Consider the following 16772-nt stretch of genomic DNA (forward strand, 5'->3'; position numbering starts at 1 on the left):
AGGAGAGGAGGACGCCATGGCAGTCAGAGCGGTGATTTTTTCGAAAAAAATGGAGAACAACAGCTGCAAACTTGTGGACGAGAGGCCATGAGCCATATGCGGACGGGGGCTATGCACCGGTGCAGGCAGGGTCTGTTGGGTGACGGGCGGCTCGGTCCGTCCGGATGACCGAACAGTTTCATTATCGTTAAATCAAGGTAAGGGGTCACAACTCAAACGTGACACACGAGAGTTGGCTAGCGGCCAATTCTGTAAGGCCCGGATCCACAGATATAACTATCAGGCTATTAGCTCTATAACTATTTTTTTATTGCTAAGTCGATTATTTGTGTTAAAGTTAATTTTTAGCTGATAAATAAAACACTGGCTGTCCTATTAGTTTTTTTACACACACCTAATAGTTTTAGCCGAAGAAATCTGATCATGACCTGTTGACCTTAACGAAGGTGTCTAGCTTAGCTTACCTAACACCACCTGGTCCATGCGCGGTAACGTTAAGTTGGGTCCACACGAACCAGCCGACCGGCACGATAGTGGGCTAGTGGCAGGCTGCCAAGCTCACTCCACCATAGCCCCCTCGCGGCCCTGTCGTTTGCCGGAAATCCGCTCGGGAACCCCGCGCGCACCAGCCATTTTCCCCTCCACCTCCGCATCGCACTTCCGCACCGACCCCTCGCCCATCCGCGGTTAGTTCGCTTCCCACACTCCCCCCACCCCACTCTCCTGTTCCAGTGTTCCCCTCACCACCCCAGGCCCACCACCACCACGCCGCGCCGCGCCGCGGCCCAGCCAGCCACAACAAGGCGAAATCAGGGGCGGTCACGCTCACTGACTCGCACACGCCGAGCGACTACGCGAAGGCGCAGTCGGCAGGGCGGCGATCTCCCACCCAACCCACATTGCGCGCGCGTCTACGGCCGAGGATCGATGGTGGGCGGCGGGGGGCGCCGCGCGGCGACAGCGGCGGCGCTGGGGCGATGGTGCCTGGTGATCCTGGCCGTGGCCTCCGCGCTCGGGGTCTCCGGCCCCGCCTTCTACTGGCGCTACAAGAAGGGCTTCTCCTCCTCCCCCGCGTCCACCGCGGCGGTGGCGGCCTCCTCCCCCTCGTGCCCTCCCTGCAGCTGCGACTGCCCGGCGCCCCTTTCCCTTAAGTCCATCGCCCCAGGTGAGATGTCCTGGTCAGTCCCTCGTATCAGATCTTGCTACTGTCCTCGCCTGATCTGTGTCGGCGCGCGTGCTACCCATAATTCGTTAGATAAAAAAAACAGTATTTTGGTTGGGACTAGGGTCATCAGATGAACGCCGTAGCACATGTGACTCTGTATTACTGTATGAATTATGGTACAACTGACGCATGCATAAGGGCAACAAATATCTAGTTTTAGTTGCTGTCTAATTGTCTATGATGAAAACCCCCAGTTGCAGCTATGTCCGCATTACTGACAGGAATTTGTGTTCATTGCAGGGCTTGCCAACTTCTCAATAACAGGTTTGGGTCCTTCCTTCACACTCCTGTCAATTGAAGCATGGGTTTGCAAGCTTATCATATTTGGATTAGTGTAGTGGTTATTTTGTCAAAGAATGACAGCAATTGTTGTGGATCACTGTGTTCTTTTCTTGCTGAACTGAGCAGTTCAGTTTGTGAAGGGGCTTTATCTGCTACCTTCAGTAGTTCAGTCACTAACTCACTATGATGATGCACGGGGTGATTTGTAGACCTTATGGAATCTTTTACTTGGGTTATTCTTCACTCTAAAAAAATGCTCGAGCAAATTAGTTCTTATGAAATGAAAGTACAATTATGTGTCAAATTTGTCTTTCTGAAAATTTACATTCTTTTAATCATTTAGCCTCAAATTGTCTTATGTGAAAAGAAAAGCTGAATGCTACAGGGGGGTGAACACTAAAAGCTAGCTTATCAAGTATGTTATGAAACGGTGCTGTGATATCTTAAAGAGTTGGATTTTATAATTAGGCGCGAAACTGCAGATATTTGTCTAATGATGCGCTCTACTGAATGACCTACTATAGGCTTCTTAAAAGCATCATATTGTGTAGAAAAAAGATCTTTTCCTTCATCTTGGTTTGTATTCCATAAGTCTCTGGCATTAGACTATTACCCTAGCAATATAGCATACATGAAAGTTAGTTGTGATCTTTAGTATGTGTTGACATGCATAACATCCAATGAAGCTCAGAGGTTCTTCCATCCAACTAGATTTGGCACTGTTTAGACACTCCAGTGACATGCATTTTGCAGCTTAGCATGTATTGCTTGCTGCTGTTCCTGGACATGCTAAGATCGTAGCTTTATTTTATAATGCAGCCTACAAGTACTGGCAATGCAAACTTGAAACCAGCACTGTCATTGTCAAGTCTGCATTTGCACATAATTGTTTCACCAACATACTTCTCATTTGGACGGTATATTTGCTTCATGAAGATTGCACAAATCTTTCTCACCGCACAATTAGTTCTTGTGCTTCCTGTATCTCATAGCCACCGAGTTTACTGGAATTATCGAAATATTTGAATCACCTTCTTTGCATTGTTTTCTATATCTACCTTTTTCTTTCAATGCACAATTTCCTGACCTTGTTATTGCCGTTATCAAGATATTATGTTAACTGGACTAACACTTTAACGTTCGTATTGAAATATGCAGATTGTGGGAAAAACAACCCTGAGCTTGCCAAAGAGATGGAGAAGCAATTCGTTGATCTTCTCAATGAGGAACTCAAGCTGCAGCAGGTTGTAGCTGAGGAGCATAGTCACCACATGAACGCCACTCTTGTTGAAGCAAAAAGACAGGCTACTCAATACGAGCGAGAGGCAGAAAAGTGTAATGCAGCTACAGAGACCTGCGAGGAAGCTCGGGAGCAGTCTGAGGCAGCAATTTCAAAGGAGAAGAAACTCACAGCAATGTGGGAACAGCGAGCTCGGCAATTGGGTTGGTCGGATTCTCGAGCCACAGGCATGTGACAGCTTTAGTTCTGAATCTCTCTCTTTTTCAGGTGAAATTATTTGTGGTAGCTGCATGGGTTTGTACGGATCCACTTGTAATGTTTGTCTATGTAATACCAGTTTCCACGGCAACATAGTTATTTTTGAGTCCCAATATTATAGTCCCAGCTTCCTTACAAATGTAACTAGCTTGTTGCTGCCTAGATATCTGAATTTTCTCATAGTACTGGTGAAAGCCATTTTAAGTGTTGTGGTTGTGGATTAGAGGCCGAACAGTTGGAGAAACTCAATTCAAATCTGGATACCAGGATGTACAAATAGTGTTGATTGTATAGCATCAATCTGGTGGTATAGTTTACTTTTGGGGGGATGGAAGTACCTTCATCATGATATAATTGTTGTTTGTTGTTGACATATTGGTATATTTATTTATGTGTGTTTATGTCCAGAAAGAAGGGTCTAGTCAGTCCCAAAATTAGCTCTTAACTGTGTAACATTCTGAGCATTCTGTTTTCATCATAGATTGGGAGCTGCAACATGAAGGCTGAAAGAGTCACATAACTTGTGCTCGCTAATGATCGTTACAGTATAGGCATCATCACATACTCAGAGAAATTGCTTATTTAGTTGGAAAAAAAAACCTACCCAGAGAGTAAAAAAGAAAATTTTAAAAATATTTGGCCCATGCAGAGAAATTGTTTATTTAGTTGAAAACAAAAAAAGCTGGCCCATACAGAGAAATTGCTTATTTAGTTGAAAACAAAAAAACTGGCCCATGCAGAGAAATCGCTTGCTTATTTAGTTGAAAACAAGAAAACCTACCCAGAGAGGAAAAAAGAAATTAAAAAAAAATATAAACCTACCCAGAGAGGAAAAAAAGGAATAAAAAATATTACCCAGAGAGGAAAAAAAGAAATTAAAAAATAAACCTATCCACAGAGGGAAAAAATAAATTAAAAAATATTTGACCCATGCAGATCTCGAACCTGCGACCTTCGCGTTATTAGCACGACGCTCTAACCAACTGAGCTAATAGGCCAATTGAAACTTTGTTCATTATTTAATTTTATTAACGTATACCAAATGTACATAAGGCACATATTTATTAACTGATTGATTGATTGAAAGCTACATTACCATACACGCTTGTGCGTTTTCGTCATCAAAGTAGTGGAAGTTCCATCTTTCCGGCCTAAAGCTCTGAAACTCATCGGGGTCATCAGGGTAGAAAAAGAGACTTTTCCCTGTGTGCCATTATAAAAGATTGTAATCCCCTGTGTGCCCCTGAAAAAATTCAGCGGTCTTCAGCGCCACTACTCCAACTTTTTCGTGTCATCTATGCCACTTCCGTCAGTTTTGGCTCTGACGCCGTTAAACTGCAGGGGTGAAAAGACGAAAATGCCCTTAAGTTCAAATATGTTATTAATTTTTTTTGAGCATCTTAACGACTTCAAATGAAAAAACTCAAAACTAGAAAGTTGTAGATCTCGTCGAGATCTATAATTTTCATATAATTTTTTTTTTCATTTAATTTCGCAAAAAAAATAATATGATTTTTCTAAGATATATTAATCATATCAAATCATTTTTTTTATGAAATTAAATGAAAAAAAAAATTATATGAAAATTATAGATCTCGACGAGATCTACAACTTTCTAGTTTTGAGTTTTTTCATTTGAAGTCGTTAAGATGCTCAAAAAAAATTAATAACATATTTGAACTTAAGGGCATTTTCGTCTTTTCACCCCTGCAGTTTAACGGCGTCAGAGCCAAAACTGACGGAAGTGGCATAGATGACACGAAAAAGTTGGAGTAGTGGCGCTGAAGACCGCTGAATTTTTTCAGGGGCACACAGGGAATTACGATCTTTTATAATGGCACACAGGGAAAAGTCTCGTAGAAAAATGGATCACCGTAAGGAACGTAAGTTTCTTCTCCATTGCCTTCCTCCTCATTTTCCTCTGGGGCCAAGATCTCCGCCTTCTTCCGGGTCTTCTTCTTGATCTTCTTCACCACCTTCTCAGGCTCAAAATCTCCTGTCACCGTGACCTTGTTCTCTTCCCTGTCCACCTCTATCGTCTCGACGCCTAGACAGAGATGATGAAACGTCGTCACGAGCACGAACAGATCGAGGCATATAAGTAAGCTGAAGTACTTTCTTATAACTTTCTCACCTTCGACTTTGCTTATGGTACGGCGCACTTTCCTTTCGCAAGCGTCGCAATGCATGTATACTTTCATTTCTATTGTGATGCTCTGCGCAAAAGGAAGAAGAAGCATGCATACAGCGTGACTGGACAGGGCAGACTGACTATGTACAGTGGAATACGAAGTCACGGTTCTCCAGGCAACTTCATGGGAACGATTACCTTCGTAGAGCTATCGTTTTCTTCATCCATTGGTCCCTACTGATGCTGAAACCTGATGATAATAATAAGTGATGCGAGAGATGGCCTGAAATGTAACATGGAACATTCAGATTCAGACCGACAGAGAATGCCTGAATGGACATTCAGACTGACAGAGGTCACAGAACACAGCACCTGTTCTTGATTAAGGTTTCAGACTAGGAATCATGCGGGGAGTACCAGCCAATGCTATCTCTGAACCAAGAAATGAAGGAATTGATCCCAAAGAAGCTAAGGCTGCGATAGATGCAGATGAACTTGAGAGAGGCAATGCTTCATTCTAATCACGCAATTAGCGAGGTGCTGTATATATAGGTGGATGTAGTTATTCCAAGCAGCCTGGAAATGCAGTGTCCATGTAATTCACCGAAAACGAAAATGACCTTGCCATGCAACGTTTCCTCACCCTGTTGGTCCGTTCATGCCGATTGCGCGTTCCCTCCTCTTGGCCCCGTCCAAGGCGGACCCAGGCCAATTCGGCGATGCAACCTCAAGGAACAGCGCGAGAGCGAAAAGGCACCTGAATAAATTACCTTGACGAGAACATTCAGTGAAGGTAATCGAGAGATTACCAAGAAATGGCTTAAAGAGTGGAGATCCAATGATGCGCATGGAGCTATAGCCGTTCGGGAAATCGCATTGACCGCCTGGTCGAGCCGGCTCTGTCGGGAAGGTTCATAATAATAGTGGAAGGAGCGGAGACGAGAAAGACGCGGGAAAACACGTGCTGCATGCCCGTAGTCTCCCCCGACCTGCCCTGAGCTAGCGTTTGCCATTCCTGAAGGAGATACTCCGTCCGTAGTTGGGAACCGTAGAATCCAATTCCCTTGCAATGATTGCTTCCCTCCTATTGTTGTTTCTGAATCATGTTTTTTTTTTAGTTTTTTTTAAACTGTTTCATGCGAAATTGCTCATGTGTTTCAAATGGTCCTTGGCTCCTTGGTGAACTTGGAGATCCACATCATTTCGACACGGCAACAACCTAGCTATTCATCGGCAACCTTCCATGAAATGGGTCTGATGACTTGACTACAGTCTACACAGGGCATATACCTGCATTGTCACTTGGCTATTCTTGGAATTTTGTGTATGGTATCGGTACAACTTTAAAAAAAAGATCTCTAGTGATTTCTTCTCGACGGAATTTTAAGTGATTCGTGGGCTTGATTTGCAGACACCCACCGTTTAGTACCGGCCCAAGTTATGGCCCAGCCACAAGTGAGATCGATTGAAGGATCAAATCGCATTCGAGGCGACAGGCGAGACCGAGCGCTAGCTCGGACGGTTTGTTCGTTGGTGTGCGAACCACCGGACGCGAGTCCGATCCTAGGGATCGACTCCGTTTCTCACCGGGAGAGGTCCCCGAAATAATTCCAGTTGTGGACGTGCCTCTAAGCTGTGTTATTTTATACTCCCTCCATTCCCAATTATAAGTCATTCCAACAATCTTGGAGAGTCAAAGCACCTCAAGTTTGACCAAGTTTATATAATAAGATATAATATTATGATGCCCAACTAAGTACCACTAGATTCTTTGTTAATTAAATTTTTTATAGTATATCTATTTTGATGTCATAAATCTTTGTAATTTTTTTATAATTTTGATCAAACTTGAGAAGCTTTGACTCTCCAAAATATTTTGGAATGACTTTCAATTTGCGGATGAGGGAGAGTACCTAGATATTAAGGGTGCAGATTTAGCTTAGCTTACGCACTATGAGCTGGGTGTGGATCTGCCGTTCCCGAGTCCCGACCCGGAGCGAGCGAGGTGTGCCGAGGCGGGGCGGGGGGGACGCGCCACCGGCCATGGAGCCCGGGCTGAGCATCGAGTCCGGTTCCGCCATCCGCGTCGCGGTGCTCCGCGTGGGCGGCCCGATCCCGCCGCCGCGCCTGCGCGAGTACGCGGCGCTGGTGGCGCGCCACGCGCGCGTCGACCTCGCCTCGCTCCGCACCTACTACGCGGAGCACCAGAAGAGCCCCTTCCAGCACCAGCCCTGGGAGACCGGATGCCTCCGCCTCAAGTTCGTGCTCGGCGGCTGCGTGCCTTCGCCCTGGGAGGACTTCCAGTCCTCGCGCAAGGTGCTCGCCGTGATCGGCATCTGCCACCTGCCGTCCTCGCCCGATCTCGACCGCGTAGCGGCAGACTTCATAGACGCTGCGCGGTCGTACCCGTCGGCGCTCGCCAACCGGTGCTTCGCCTTCTGCCCCACGGACGCACAGGTACGTTCCTGCTGCTATCGCGGGTGTGTCTTCCAAAGTGTTAGGAATCGCCGGCTCAGCATCCGTAGATCTCACCTCGGCGATCTACGCTGCGTATGTGAGGATCGTTGGGTTTCGTGAATGCTCATTTTGTCTAGTACGTGTTCCAAATGGTGATGGCACGCTCATTGACGATAGCTTAGATGCTTCCAAGTGTCCTGAATACTTGAATGAGATCTGTGTGATCCCATTTGACCCTTGATCCGACAATCTAAACTGCACTAGTAAAGCAATTCTAGTTTGAGGGCCGGATTTTACTATAGCTGACTGGGTGTTAGGCTATGCTTTGTGCTCACTTCACTTGCGTTGCATTCTGCTAGTATTTTAAGGCCTATCTTGTGTCACTACTGTGCTTAGTCATTCCCTCTTTGTGTAATGCGATTGAACCTATCTCAAACAGTAACAAATATTGTACCAATGTTGTAACACATCTAGTTTTGTCATGTTTGATCACTTGATGCTCTAATGCAATCTCTTTTTTTCTGGGTATTTTTTTATAGTTGTCGGGGAAGAAGAGGGACGATATTATTATGTTCCCTCCTTCTGATCAGCAATCACTGGAACTTCATATGCTTACAATGATCCAAGATCTTGCTGCTTCTTTGTTGATGGAGTTTGAGAAGTGGGTCTTGCGTGCAGAATCCACAGGAACTATTTTGAAGACCCCATTGGATTCACAATCCAGTCTTGGCTCAGAGGAGGTTCATACTTTAGGTGTTCCAAGTATTTTTGACCAGTGTATGTTGATGATGCAAATGGCCCAAGATTGTATTACTTATACACGACAACATACTTCTGTATTTTTATTAGGTAATTGAGGCTAAAAAAAGAAGGCTGGGTCGTGCGCAAAAGATAATAGGAGATTATTGCCTCTTGGCTGGATCGCCTGTGGATGCTAATGCACATTACACCACCGCTATAGAGCTTGCAAGACTGACTGGTGATGTTTTCTGGCATGCTGGAGCCCTTGAGGGTAGTGTCTGCGCATTAGTGGTAAGCTTTCGCATAAAGTCGTTCTGGTTGTTCAACTATTCGTCTTGATAAGCCGCGTATCAATACTTCATTTGAAAATGTCTCCATTTATTTCTAAATCTCACTTGGCATGAGATTCATGGTAATCTTCCCATGACCATTTTAGGTGATTATATTCTGCTTATGAACAGGTAGATAGGATGGGCCAAAGTGATCCTGTTTTGGAGGATGAAGTCAAATATCGCTATTACACCATTATCCAGCTATACAGAAGAGCCACTTTACAAGATAATGCTCAAAGGTATTATTTCAGGGGTGCTGTTTTCTTTCTTAATCCTTTATGTATATTGCATGTCATTCTGTCCCATATGGCAGTTTCCTCCTTTAGTTCTGTTATTACATTCTGCATAAGCTCATTTTGTTTCTTCTGAGTTACACAAAGAATTGAAGTATTTCATCTGTTTTCTTGAGCTTCTGGTATACTGAAGAGATCATACTGTTTTCTATAATAGTTCTTTCTTTCATTGTTGCATTCCTGTATTAAATTTTCTTGGCCATTATTCTCTTTGGTTTTGAAGAGAGTTCATGAGGGCTTGAAGGATGTTACATCCTATCTTGCCCTTGAGTATACTTTGTGTCTTCTTTGCACTGTCCATTCCCTTCCCTTCCCTCCCTCCCTCCCTCCCTGTTGTGATAGTTCTTTATTAACAATGGGAACTGGAATCCTGTGTGGCATGTTATAACAAGCTATTTACTTCAAAAAAATACTTAACGCACTAACATTGTAGCTGTTCTCTTTGGTGTAGAGTTTCACCTGTGAGCTTTGAGCTTGAAGCTGCCTTGAAGTTGGCAAGATACTTGTGCAGGTGAGTCTCCCACGTGCTTTATTAACAGTTCCTCGTACAATGATATGAGGTTGAGGTTGTGTCAAAGTATATATTCTATTAATGGTGAAGTCATCCGGTGTCTTCATTTATCAGGCAAGAACTTGCCAAGGAGGTCTCAGATTTGTTAATGGGAGCTGCAGATGGTGCCAAGGCTCTGATTGATGCCAGTGACCGGCTCATACTATATATTGAAATTGCAAGACTTTTTGGTACACTTGGTTATAAGCGCAAGGCGGCCTTTTTTTCAAGACAAGTTGCACAGTTGTACCTTCAGCAAGACAATGCATATGCTGCTATGAGTGCTATGCAGGTTCTAACTATGACTACAAATGCATACCATGTCCAAAGCCGAAAGACTATGAAAATGAATCATGATTTGTCCAAGGTGAGATCACAAAGTAGCTGTGCACTTGCAGCATATTGAGAATCAATCATCAATTCATCGTGCATAAATATACTAAATATTGTTGGATTCATGTTTCATTTGCAATGCTTATGTTCTTAAGAAACCTCGTGCTGGCAATACTGATTCTGAAAGGTGCACCCTCAGTCTATAGTGTCATTGTTTGAGTCACAATGGAGTACCCTCCAAATGGTGGTTCTAAGAGAAATATTGATGTCATCAATCTGGGCCGCTGATCCACTCTCATCATGGAGCGCTGCAGCTCGACTTCTTCGATCCTTTTACCCACTCATCACATCAACTGGTCAGAGTGGCCTAGCAAGCTCACTTGCAAACTCTGCTGACAAGCTTCCAACAGGCACACGCTGTGCCGATCCATGTCTTCCTTTTATCAGGTATGCTTAAGCTCATCATTATTATCTTATTGTTATATTTGAGAGAAAAAGAGAATAAATACTGTCGGAACTACTTTTAAGACTGAAAGATGCCAATGGCAAAATTAATCTTTACTATCTTCTGGGATTTTTTTATCTTAATGTATTTTTCCAGGTTGCATTCTTTCCCGCTTCACCCTTCTCAAAGGGATATAGTAAAGCGGAATCCACATAAAAAGGAGTGGTGGACCGGTGCAGGTCCTTCAGGACCTTTCATTTATACTCCTTTCAGCAAAGCAGGAGCTTCTGGGACTTCCAAGCAAGAGGTTAGTTGGATTGTGGGGGAGCCGGTTCAAGTCATGGTTGAGTTAGCAAACCCTTGCAGCTTCGACCTAGTTGTGGAGAGCATCTATCTCTCTGTCCATTCTGGGAATTTTGATGCCTTTCCAGTTAGCGTTAGTCTTCCACCTAACACTTCAAAATTAGTTTTATTATCTGGTATTCCAACAAAAGTCGGACAAATATCAATTCCTGGGTGCATTGTTCATTGCTTTGGTGTTATTACAGAACACCTATTCAAAGAGGTCGATTGTTTGCTCCTTGGAGCTGCACAAGGGCTTGTCCTTTCTGATCCTTTCAGATGCTGTGGCTCTAGCAAGTTTAAGAGTGTCAACTTTCCTAGCATTTCTGTTGTTCCTCCTCTGCCATTGTTAGTTGCCAATGTTGTGGGTGGAGATGGTTCTATTCTTCTTTATGAAGGAGAAATTCGTGATGTTCTGATAACACTGACAAATGCCGGAACCGTACCAGTTGAAGAAGCAAATGTTGCATTGTCAGGGAAGAATCAGGATTCTGTTATTTCGATTGCCCATAGCACATGGAAATCTGCTCTCCCTATTAAACCGGGTGGAGAAGTGACATTTGCAGTAACTCTAAGAGCCTGGCATCTCAGCTCAGCAGATTTGGAAACAGATGGCAGTAGATCTCCTGCAAATTCAAGGAGAATAGCAAGAGAGGGAATCAATCCATTCTTGGATATTCACTATGCTGGTAGGTCACCAGTTTCACATTCTTTTATTCTCTGTCATCCTTTAATATTCAGCTTCTCTCATGATCTATATTTACATTCAATGCTGAAATCTGTAGTTCTGTTAATGTACCTATTACAATTAGACATTTGCAAATATTTGTTAATCCCTCCTGTTGTGAATTAGTGCCTCTATATTTTCATATTTTTATTAGTATATCTGAAGCATAGATAGCAATAGTTGTTTTCAGTTTAACAGTTGCCTTCTTTCTGTTTGGATGCTATTCACATGGTGCTAGTAAGCGGCAATTCTTAATGATCTCTGCTTCATGGGTGTTCCTATCGTTCTCTTGGTCTTGCACCTGGCCCCTTTTGTTCTTTCATCCTGGACAAATTAGCTTTCTATTTTTCTAGCCCATGGACATTTTTTAGCTGTAGGTGTTCTTTGTTGTGATTAATGCTTTGAAACAGCCAACCTGATTACACCTTAGTCTGTCTTTGGTTACTGCTAGGCAATATTCTTCTGAGCTTTGCACATTATAAATTTGTATATGATGTACATGCACGGATGCACCCCTTGTCACATAGGCAAAAGTATTGTCATTATGTAGCTTGAAGACTAAATTTGTATATTGCACTTCAGGTCCTGCTGCGAATCTTGAGAATGGAGATGTTTCACTTCCACCTGGAAGACGCCTGGTTGTTCCCTTGAATATCTGTGTTGTGCAGGGCATGCGTCTTGTAAGAGCACGCCTTTTGTCCATGGAAATACCTGCTCGATTTACTGAAACACACTTAAAACCTGTCAGTGGCAAAGACAATAACTTATTGAAGATCGATCCCTATAAAGGAAGCTGGGGGCTCCGCCTTCTGGAACTTGAGCTTTTTAATCCTACTGATGTCGTTTTTTATGTTGATGTTGCTGTACATTTGGATGACGCGGATGTGGATCAAGAAGTAATTTCAGAGGGCAATGCTGCTTGTCACAAAACTAGAATTGATCGCGACTACTCTGCCAGAGTTCTCATACCTCTTGAGAACTTCAAATTGCCTGTTCTTGATGCTTCCTTCTTTGTAAAGGAAAGTAGTAGTGATGAACCTCTTGGATCCAGGGCTGCCGCCATAGCAGAAAGGAATGCCAAGGCAGAGCTAAATGCGTCTATCAACAACTTGATTTCAAAAATAAAAGTGAAATGGCACTCTGGGAGAAATAGCTCAGGTGAGCTGAATATTAAAGATGCTATCCAGGCGGCATTACAAGCATCTATAATGGACATACTGTTGCCAGATCCTCTGACATTTAGCTTTAAGCTTGCTAAGAATGGAACTGTGATCAATGATGATTCTTCAAAGGATTCTGGCAGCGTTCTGAGGTGCAAAGATCCTATATCTGCTCATGAAATGACCCATATGGAAGTTCAAATTCGCAATAACACAAAGGAAATTATTCAGATGAACCTTAGCATTTCGTGCAAAGATGTTGCAGGAGAGAATTGCTTCGATGAAAATAGTGCAACTGTCCTCTGGGCTGGTGAGTTATCTTTATTTTTCCAGTTCCATCACTATCTGGATTTATTTTTGGTTTTCTGAGGGCAGCAAATGATCAATGCTACAGAAGGCGTTTTGGACAAATGTTTTTTATTCCATGGTCTTTTCAAACCTTTAACAGGGCAAAGTTATTCATTGAAGCAGTATTCAGCGTCCATGTCTGGTACACTACTCTTATGCGTTCTTTTTTCTGTGTAGGTGTTCTTAGCGATATACACCTGGAAGTTCCACCGTTGCAAGAGGTGATACATCATTTTTCCATGTACTTCCTCGTACCGGGTGACTACTCGCTCCAAGCTGCTTCTGTTATAATCGACGCCACAGACGTTCTTCGTGCTCGCGCAAAGGCAGAGTCACCAGATGAACCTATACTGTGTCGAGGATCCCCGTTCCATATCCGGGTAGTCGGTACAGCATAGGCAGTTTCTTCTGAGTTAGTTTAGAGGCCTCATTTTGTACCGTGACAATTGTAGGTGTGAAAAATCTTGTACAAGAGTGTTCCCCCCTCATGCGATTTGTTTTTTTTAGCCTTTTGTAGGCTTCCTTGTAACAGTCATGTCATGTACAGTGTACAAGCATAGTGAGTATTGTTTCAAGCACCGAAATTGTATGTCGATGATTCGAACATCTTAATCTCTGGATGCCGGCTCATATGATTTTACTTAAAATTTACCGTCCCACGTAACACAAGCGTCAGGCACGCATCCGAGCCCCAGGCGCTCGAAATCTTGTTTGGTTACTATGGCCAGGCAGCTCGCTCAGCCGCAGGCGTAGGAAAATGAATGCCTGAGATCCTTGCCAGGCAACTTTTCCAGGTTACAAAGCAAACACGCCTGAGCACCAGAGAGAGTTGGCCAGTGGAGAACCAAACAGCCCCTTGGGTTTCACCGCTTGCTTCCGGCAACACCACTTTCAAGCTGCTGTCATCAGAGTTCATGCACTACTACAAGGTAGCATGGAGCATGGATTTCATCTGAGGGGATTTTATTGCGGCATGATGCGGTCAGGCCAACACAACTAGCCTACTGGAATTCGGCAAAGCTGATAAAGCCATGATGGATGACAAAAGGTATCAAACGTATCACTACTGATCCAGAAAACATTTTGAGGGATCATATGCTGTTACTGAAATTAAAAGGTGCTAAGCAATCAGACACATGGTTATGAAATTTTCACGACTTCAAGCTCTGGATGTAATTCAAGTAGAATTCCGAGTACACATATAGTAGATACGAAAAAAAAGGCTAGGCAGCATCAAAAAGTTAAACAAAGCTTTTTCAGGCCCTGGCCGATGCACTCATCATGATCTTAAGCGGCAGTGAAAGCCTTCTTCACTGCTCCACTCTTTGAACCTGCGGGAATGACTTTGAGCACATTGAACCTTACAGTCTTTGACAGTGGCCTGAAATTAAAACAGTACAACATAAGTACATTTACAGAATAGAGCACAGTGCCAAAAGGGCCAAGATAGATATTTCATGTCAAACAGTAGGACGAATTATATTGAGCTTTGCCAATTGCATTTCAGAAACCATGCCATCCAGGTAACATTACAAAAAGCAGGTCCAGGAATGATAAAGCAAGTTTTACCTGCACTGGCCAATGATCACATGATCTCCTTCCTTGACACGGAAGCATGGTGAAATGTGCGCAGGGATGTTGGAGTGCCTCTTCTCATACCTACACAAACACCAACAAATGGTCAGTTAGCAAACAGACAACATGAAGGCATGAGTCAATAAGCAAATTTGGGCCAATGATGAATATTAGCTTGCCTCTGGTACTTCTTGACAAAGTGAAGATAATTCCTACAAACAATGATGGTCCTATTCATCTTAGCACTGTGGCATGTTCCGGCGATGATGCGACCCCTGATAGACACAGTGCCAGTGAATGGGCATTTCTTATCAATGTAGGTTCCTGCAACAACACAGAAATAAGGGAAATATAAATCACAACTGAATTAATAGAGCCCATCTAAAATCAAGCACCTAAAACAACCTATAAGGTTACCACAACTTTCTTGAAACAAAACTAGAATCACTTCATCACTGTCGAAATGAAAAATAAATGTGACAGCCTCAGCTATGCAAACAGAGAGATTCATCATCTAAAATTACTACAAATTGCATTAGCCTCAATATTCAGAGCATACACCCAACAAATGGACCATGGAGCATATGATAAGAGTTCACACTAGTAGTGATGTATAATAATATAATATAGTTTGGCATGAATAACATCAAATATACAAGGAAGACTTAGCCAGTATAAGCTTTTAAACATAGCAAGGTGAAAGCTTCCAGGTCACCACTGTGATTGCTCAAGAGAGACAAGCTTCCCTGTGATTGTTCAAGAGAGACAAGCTTCCCTTTTAACATCATCGCTATATGGGCAACATACTCAACCGTCTAATAAACTAGCTGATTTCCAAGTACTAATTGTAAGGGCGTCTCGAACGCCACGTGACGGAGTGAGATGCCAAAAAACCTTTGAGCTAGAGCACGAGAAGAGCTAGGCTGTTTTTGCCCGCCCCAATGCAAGAAAGACACACCTACTCCATCTCTCTTGCATAGGTGAAATGAGAATGTGTAGAATAAAGAACACATTACATGTAACATGTGGGGACACATAGGATGTGAATATGCAATGGCATAAGAGCTAGCACTTGACTCCTACCATTGGAGATGCCCTAATAGCTATAGACAGGGATCATAATTTATAACTTACTATTGAATTCAATTCCCAAGCTGCAAAGCTTAAATCTAATCATATTGCATTTTTCTGAAAGCCTTAATATAACTTATGTTGAAGATTTTGGATCAACCATAATCTAAGAATGGACTAAATGTAGTTCTGTCTAAGAGACATACAAGTTGAAACAGCCGGAATTGTTGAACTGGTGAATCATTAACCTAGTTCGTAGCTTTGATCTAACAAGCCAACAGAAACGCCAGTGACTTGGCTGAACAAGAAAAGAAATACTGACCTTCAATGGCTTCCCTGGGTGTCTTGAAACCAAGGCCAATGTTCTTCCAGAACCTGTTTCCTCCCTTGCCAGGCTTGTTCCCCTTGGCAGCCTTCTTGGAACTGAATTCCAAAACAACTCATAAGCCTCGCATCCAAAATGAACGAATGAAACAAAGGCGCGTCAGAAACAAGCGCTTGAATATTACCAGAGAAACACCTTGGGCTGCTTCAAGAAAGCCCTTTCCGTCTGCAGAGACAAAAGAGAAAAGATGTTTAGCACTGACAGTAATCAAATCCATCAGATCATATATCAAGATTGGAACCCAACCAACGTCTGGACTAGTGCAGATTCACGTAGTCCACACTCTTCATAGAATGATAACACAACCAAACCATTCGAATGGTGAAAGTTCAATTGCTACTTCTGCGTTTCCGATCGATAGCGTATCGGCTTAGAGCCACAAGGCTGCGTACTACACGGGTACTTCTACCAAACGATACGAGATCTGCCACAATCAAGCTCACCCAGTGGCCGAAACAAGGGGTTCCAAAGGCATCTGACCTGCTCCGCCATGGTCGCCGCGCTAAGGAGAGACGCCGGAACCCGGTGGAGCGACGCACTAGTCCGAAGCGGCGGCGGCGGCGGGAGCAGCGGAGACGAAGAAATGCCCGAGGCTTAAAACCCTAGACTCTTCTCTGCTTAAATGAATATAGGTGGGTCGGAGGTGGGCTGGACCTAATGGGCTTTTCTGAGTTCACCCTCGGGTGAAAAGGCAGTTGGTCCATGCTGGGCTGGCCTCTCAGTGAGAGGCCGATATCGGTGGCTGCTTTTCAGTCTTTGGGTGGGCTGGGCGCCTGGGCTGTGCTTAGCAATCATGGTGGTGGTACTGACAGGTGACAAGGTCACGTCTCAGCGATGTCCACGTGAAGTGGACTCGATTGTGATTGTCTGTACGAGC

At 43.6% G+C, this 16772-nt stretch overlaps 4 protein-coding genes and 1 non-coding gene across 7 annotated transcripts; 2 read left to right on the forward strand and 3 right to left on the reverse strand.

Moving 5' to 3' along the window:
* Positions 1 to 657: 657 nt before the first annotated feature.
* LOC136490902 (uncharacterized) lies at positions 658 to 3386 on the forward strand. Its single transcript, XM_066487109.1, has 3 exons — positions 658 to 1165; positions 1466 to 1489; positions 2666 to 3386. Exons 1-3 carry the CDS (start codon positions 928 to 930, stop codon positions 2980 to 2982), a joined length of 579 nt encoding a protein of 192 aa, XP_066343206.1. The 5' UTR covers positions 658 to 927; the 3' UTR covers positions 2983 to 3386.
* A 543-nt stretch (positions 3387 to 3929) lies between these two features.
* Positions 3930 to 4003, reverse strand: TRNAI-AAU (transfer RNA isoleucine (anticodon AAU)). Its single transcript has one exon. It is a non-coding gene; the product is annotated as a tRNA-Ile (tRNA).
* Positions 4004 to 4090: 87 nt separating this feature from the next.
* LOC136491225 (copper transport protein ATX1-like) lies at positions 4091 to 5997 on the reverse strand. 3 transcript variants are annotated; one of them, XM_066487469.1, is made up of 6 exons: positions 5780 to 5997; positions 5509 to 5676; positions 5335 to 5419; positions 5140 to 5221; positions 4879 to 5052; positions 4091 to 4248 (listed from the first exon to the last, which is right to left on the reverse strand). In XM_066487469.1, the coding sequence occupies exons 3-6, from the start codon at positions 5362 to 5364 to the stop codon at positions 4184 to 4186; spliced, it is 351 nt and encodes a 116-aa protein (XP_066343566.1). In that variant the 5' UTR covers positions 5365 to 5419; positions 5509 to 5676; positions 5780 to 5997; the 3' UTR covers positions 4091 to 4183. The 3 variants fall into 3 exon arrangements, with proteins under 3 accessions (XP_066343566.1, XP_066343565.1, XP_066343567.1); XM_066487468.1 differs by having other exon boundaries at positions 5509 to 5712; XM_066487470.1 differs by having other exon boundaries at positions 4093 to 4208; positions 5509 to 5712.
* Positions 5998 to 7105: 1108 nt separating this feature from the next.
* LOC136490903 (trafficking protein particle complex II-specific subunit 120 homolog) lies at positions 7106 to 13468 on the forward strand. Its single transcript, XM_066487110.1, is given in 11 exon segments — positions 7106 to 7593; positions 8133 to 8333; positions 8443 to 8625; positions 8796 to 8905; positions 9411 to 9470; positions 9585 to 9876; positions 9998 to 10022; positions 10025 to 10289; positions 10444 to 11318; positions 11939 to 12826; positions 13042 to 13468. Coding segments are annotated over 11 exon segments (3534 nt in total). The 5' UTR covers positions 7106 to 7179; the 3' UTR covers positions 13263 to 13468.
* A 536-nt stretch (positions 13469 to 14004) lies between these two features.
* Positions 14005 to 16528, reverse strand: LOC136493208 (small ribosomal subunit protein uS17-like). The gene is made up of 6 exons (XM_066489269.1): positions 16376 to 16528; positions 16020 to 16060; positions 15833 to 15933; positions 14619 to 14763; positions 14434 to 14523; positions 14005 to 14245 (listed from the first exon to the last, which is right to left on the reverse strand). Exons 1-6 carry the CDS (start codon positions 16385 to 16387, stop codon positions 14152 to 14154), a joined length of 483 nt encoding a protein of 160 aa, XP_066345366.1. The 5' UTR covers positions 16388 to 16528; the 3' UTR covers positions 14005 to 14151.
* Between the last annotated feature and the right edge of the window lie 244 nt (positions 16529 to 16772).

Source organism: Miscanthus floridulus, chromosome 11, assembly GCF_019320115.1.
Source record: "Miscanthus floridulus cultivar M001 chromosome 11, ASM1932011v1, whole genome shotgun sequence".
Lineage (NCBI taxonomy): Eukaryota > Viridiplantae > Streptophyta > Magnoliopsida > Poales > Poaceae > Miscanthus > Miscanthus floridulus.

Excerpts from the sequence above, each read along its gene's own strand:
- LOC136490902 (XM_066487109.1), top strand. The coding sequence starts at position 928 with ATGGTGGGCGGCGGGGGGCGCCGCGCGGCGACAGCGGCGGCGCTGGGG. Across the intron at positions 1,166-1,465 it reads CCTTAAGTCCATCGCCCCAG|GGCTTGCCAACTTCTCAATA; the intron begins GTGAGATGTCCT and ends TGTTCATTGCAG. Across the intron at positions 1,490-2,665 it reads TGCCAACTTCTCAATAACAG|ATTGTGGGAAAAACAACCCT; the intron begins GTTTGGGTCCTT and ends TGAAATATGCAG.
- LOC136491225 (XM_066487470.1), bottom strand. The coding sequence starts at position 5,364 with ATGGATGAAGAAAACGATAGCTCTACGAAG. Across the intron at positions 5,222-5,334 it reads AAAACGATAGCTCTACGAAG|AGCATCACAATAGAAATGAA; the intron begins GTAATCGTTCCC and ends CCTTTTGCGCAG. Across the intron at positions 5,053-5,139 it reads TACCATAAGCAAAGTCGAAG|GCGTCGAGACGATAGAGGTG; the intron begins GTGAGAAAGTTA and ends ATCTCTGTCTAG.
- LOC136493208 (XM_066489269.1), bottom strand. Across the intron at positions 14,764-15,832 it reads ACCCAGGGAAGCCATTGAAG|GAACCTACATTGATAAGAAA; the intron begins GTCAGTATTTCT and ends GTGTTGTTGCAG. Across the intron at positions 14,524-14,618 it reads TTTGTCAAGAAGTACCAGAG|GTATGAGAAGAGGCACTCCA; the intron begins GCAAGCTAATAT and ends GTGTTTGTGTAG.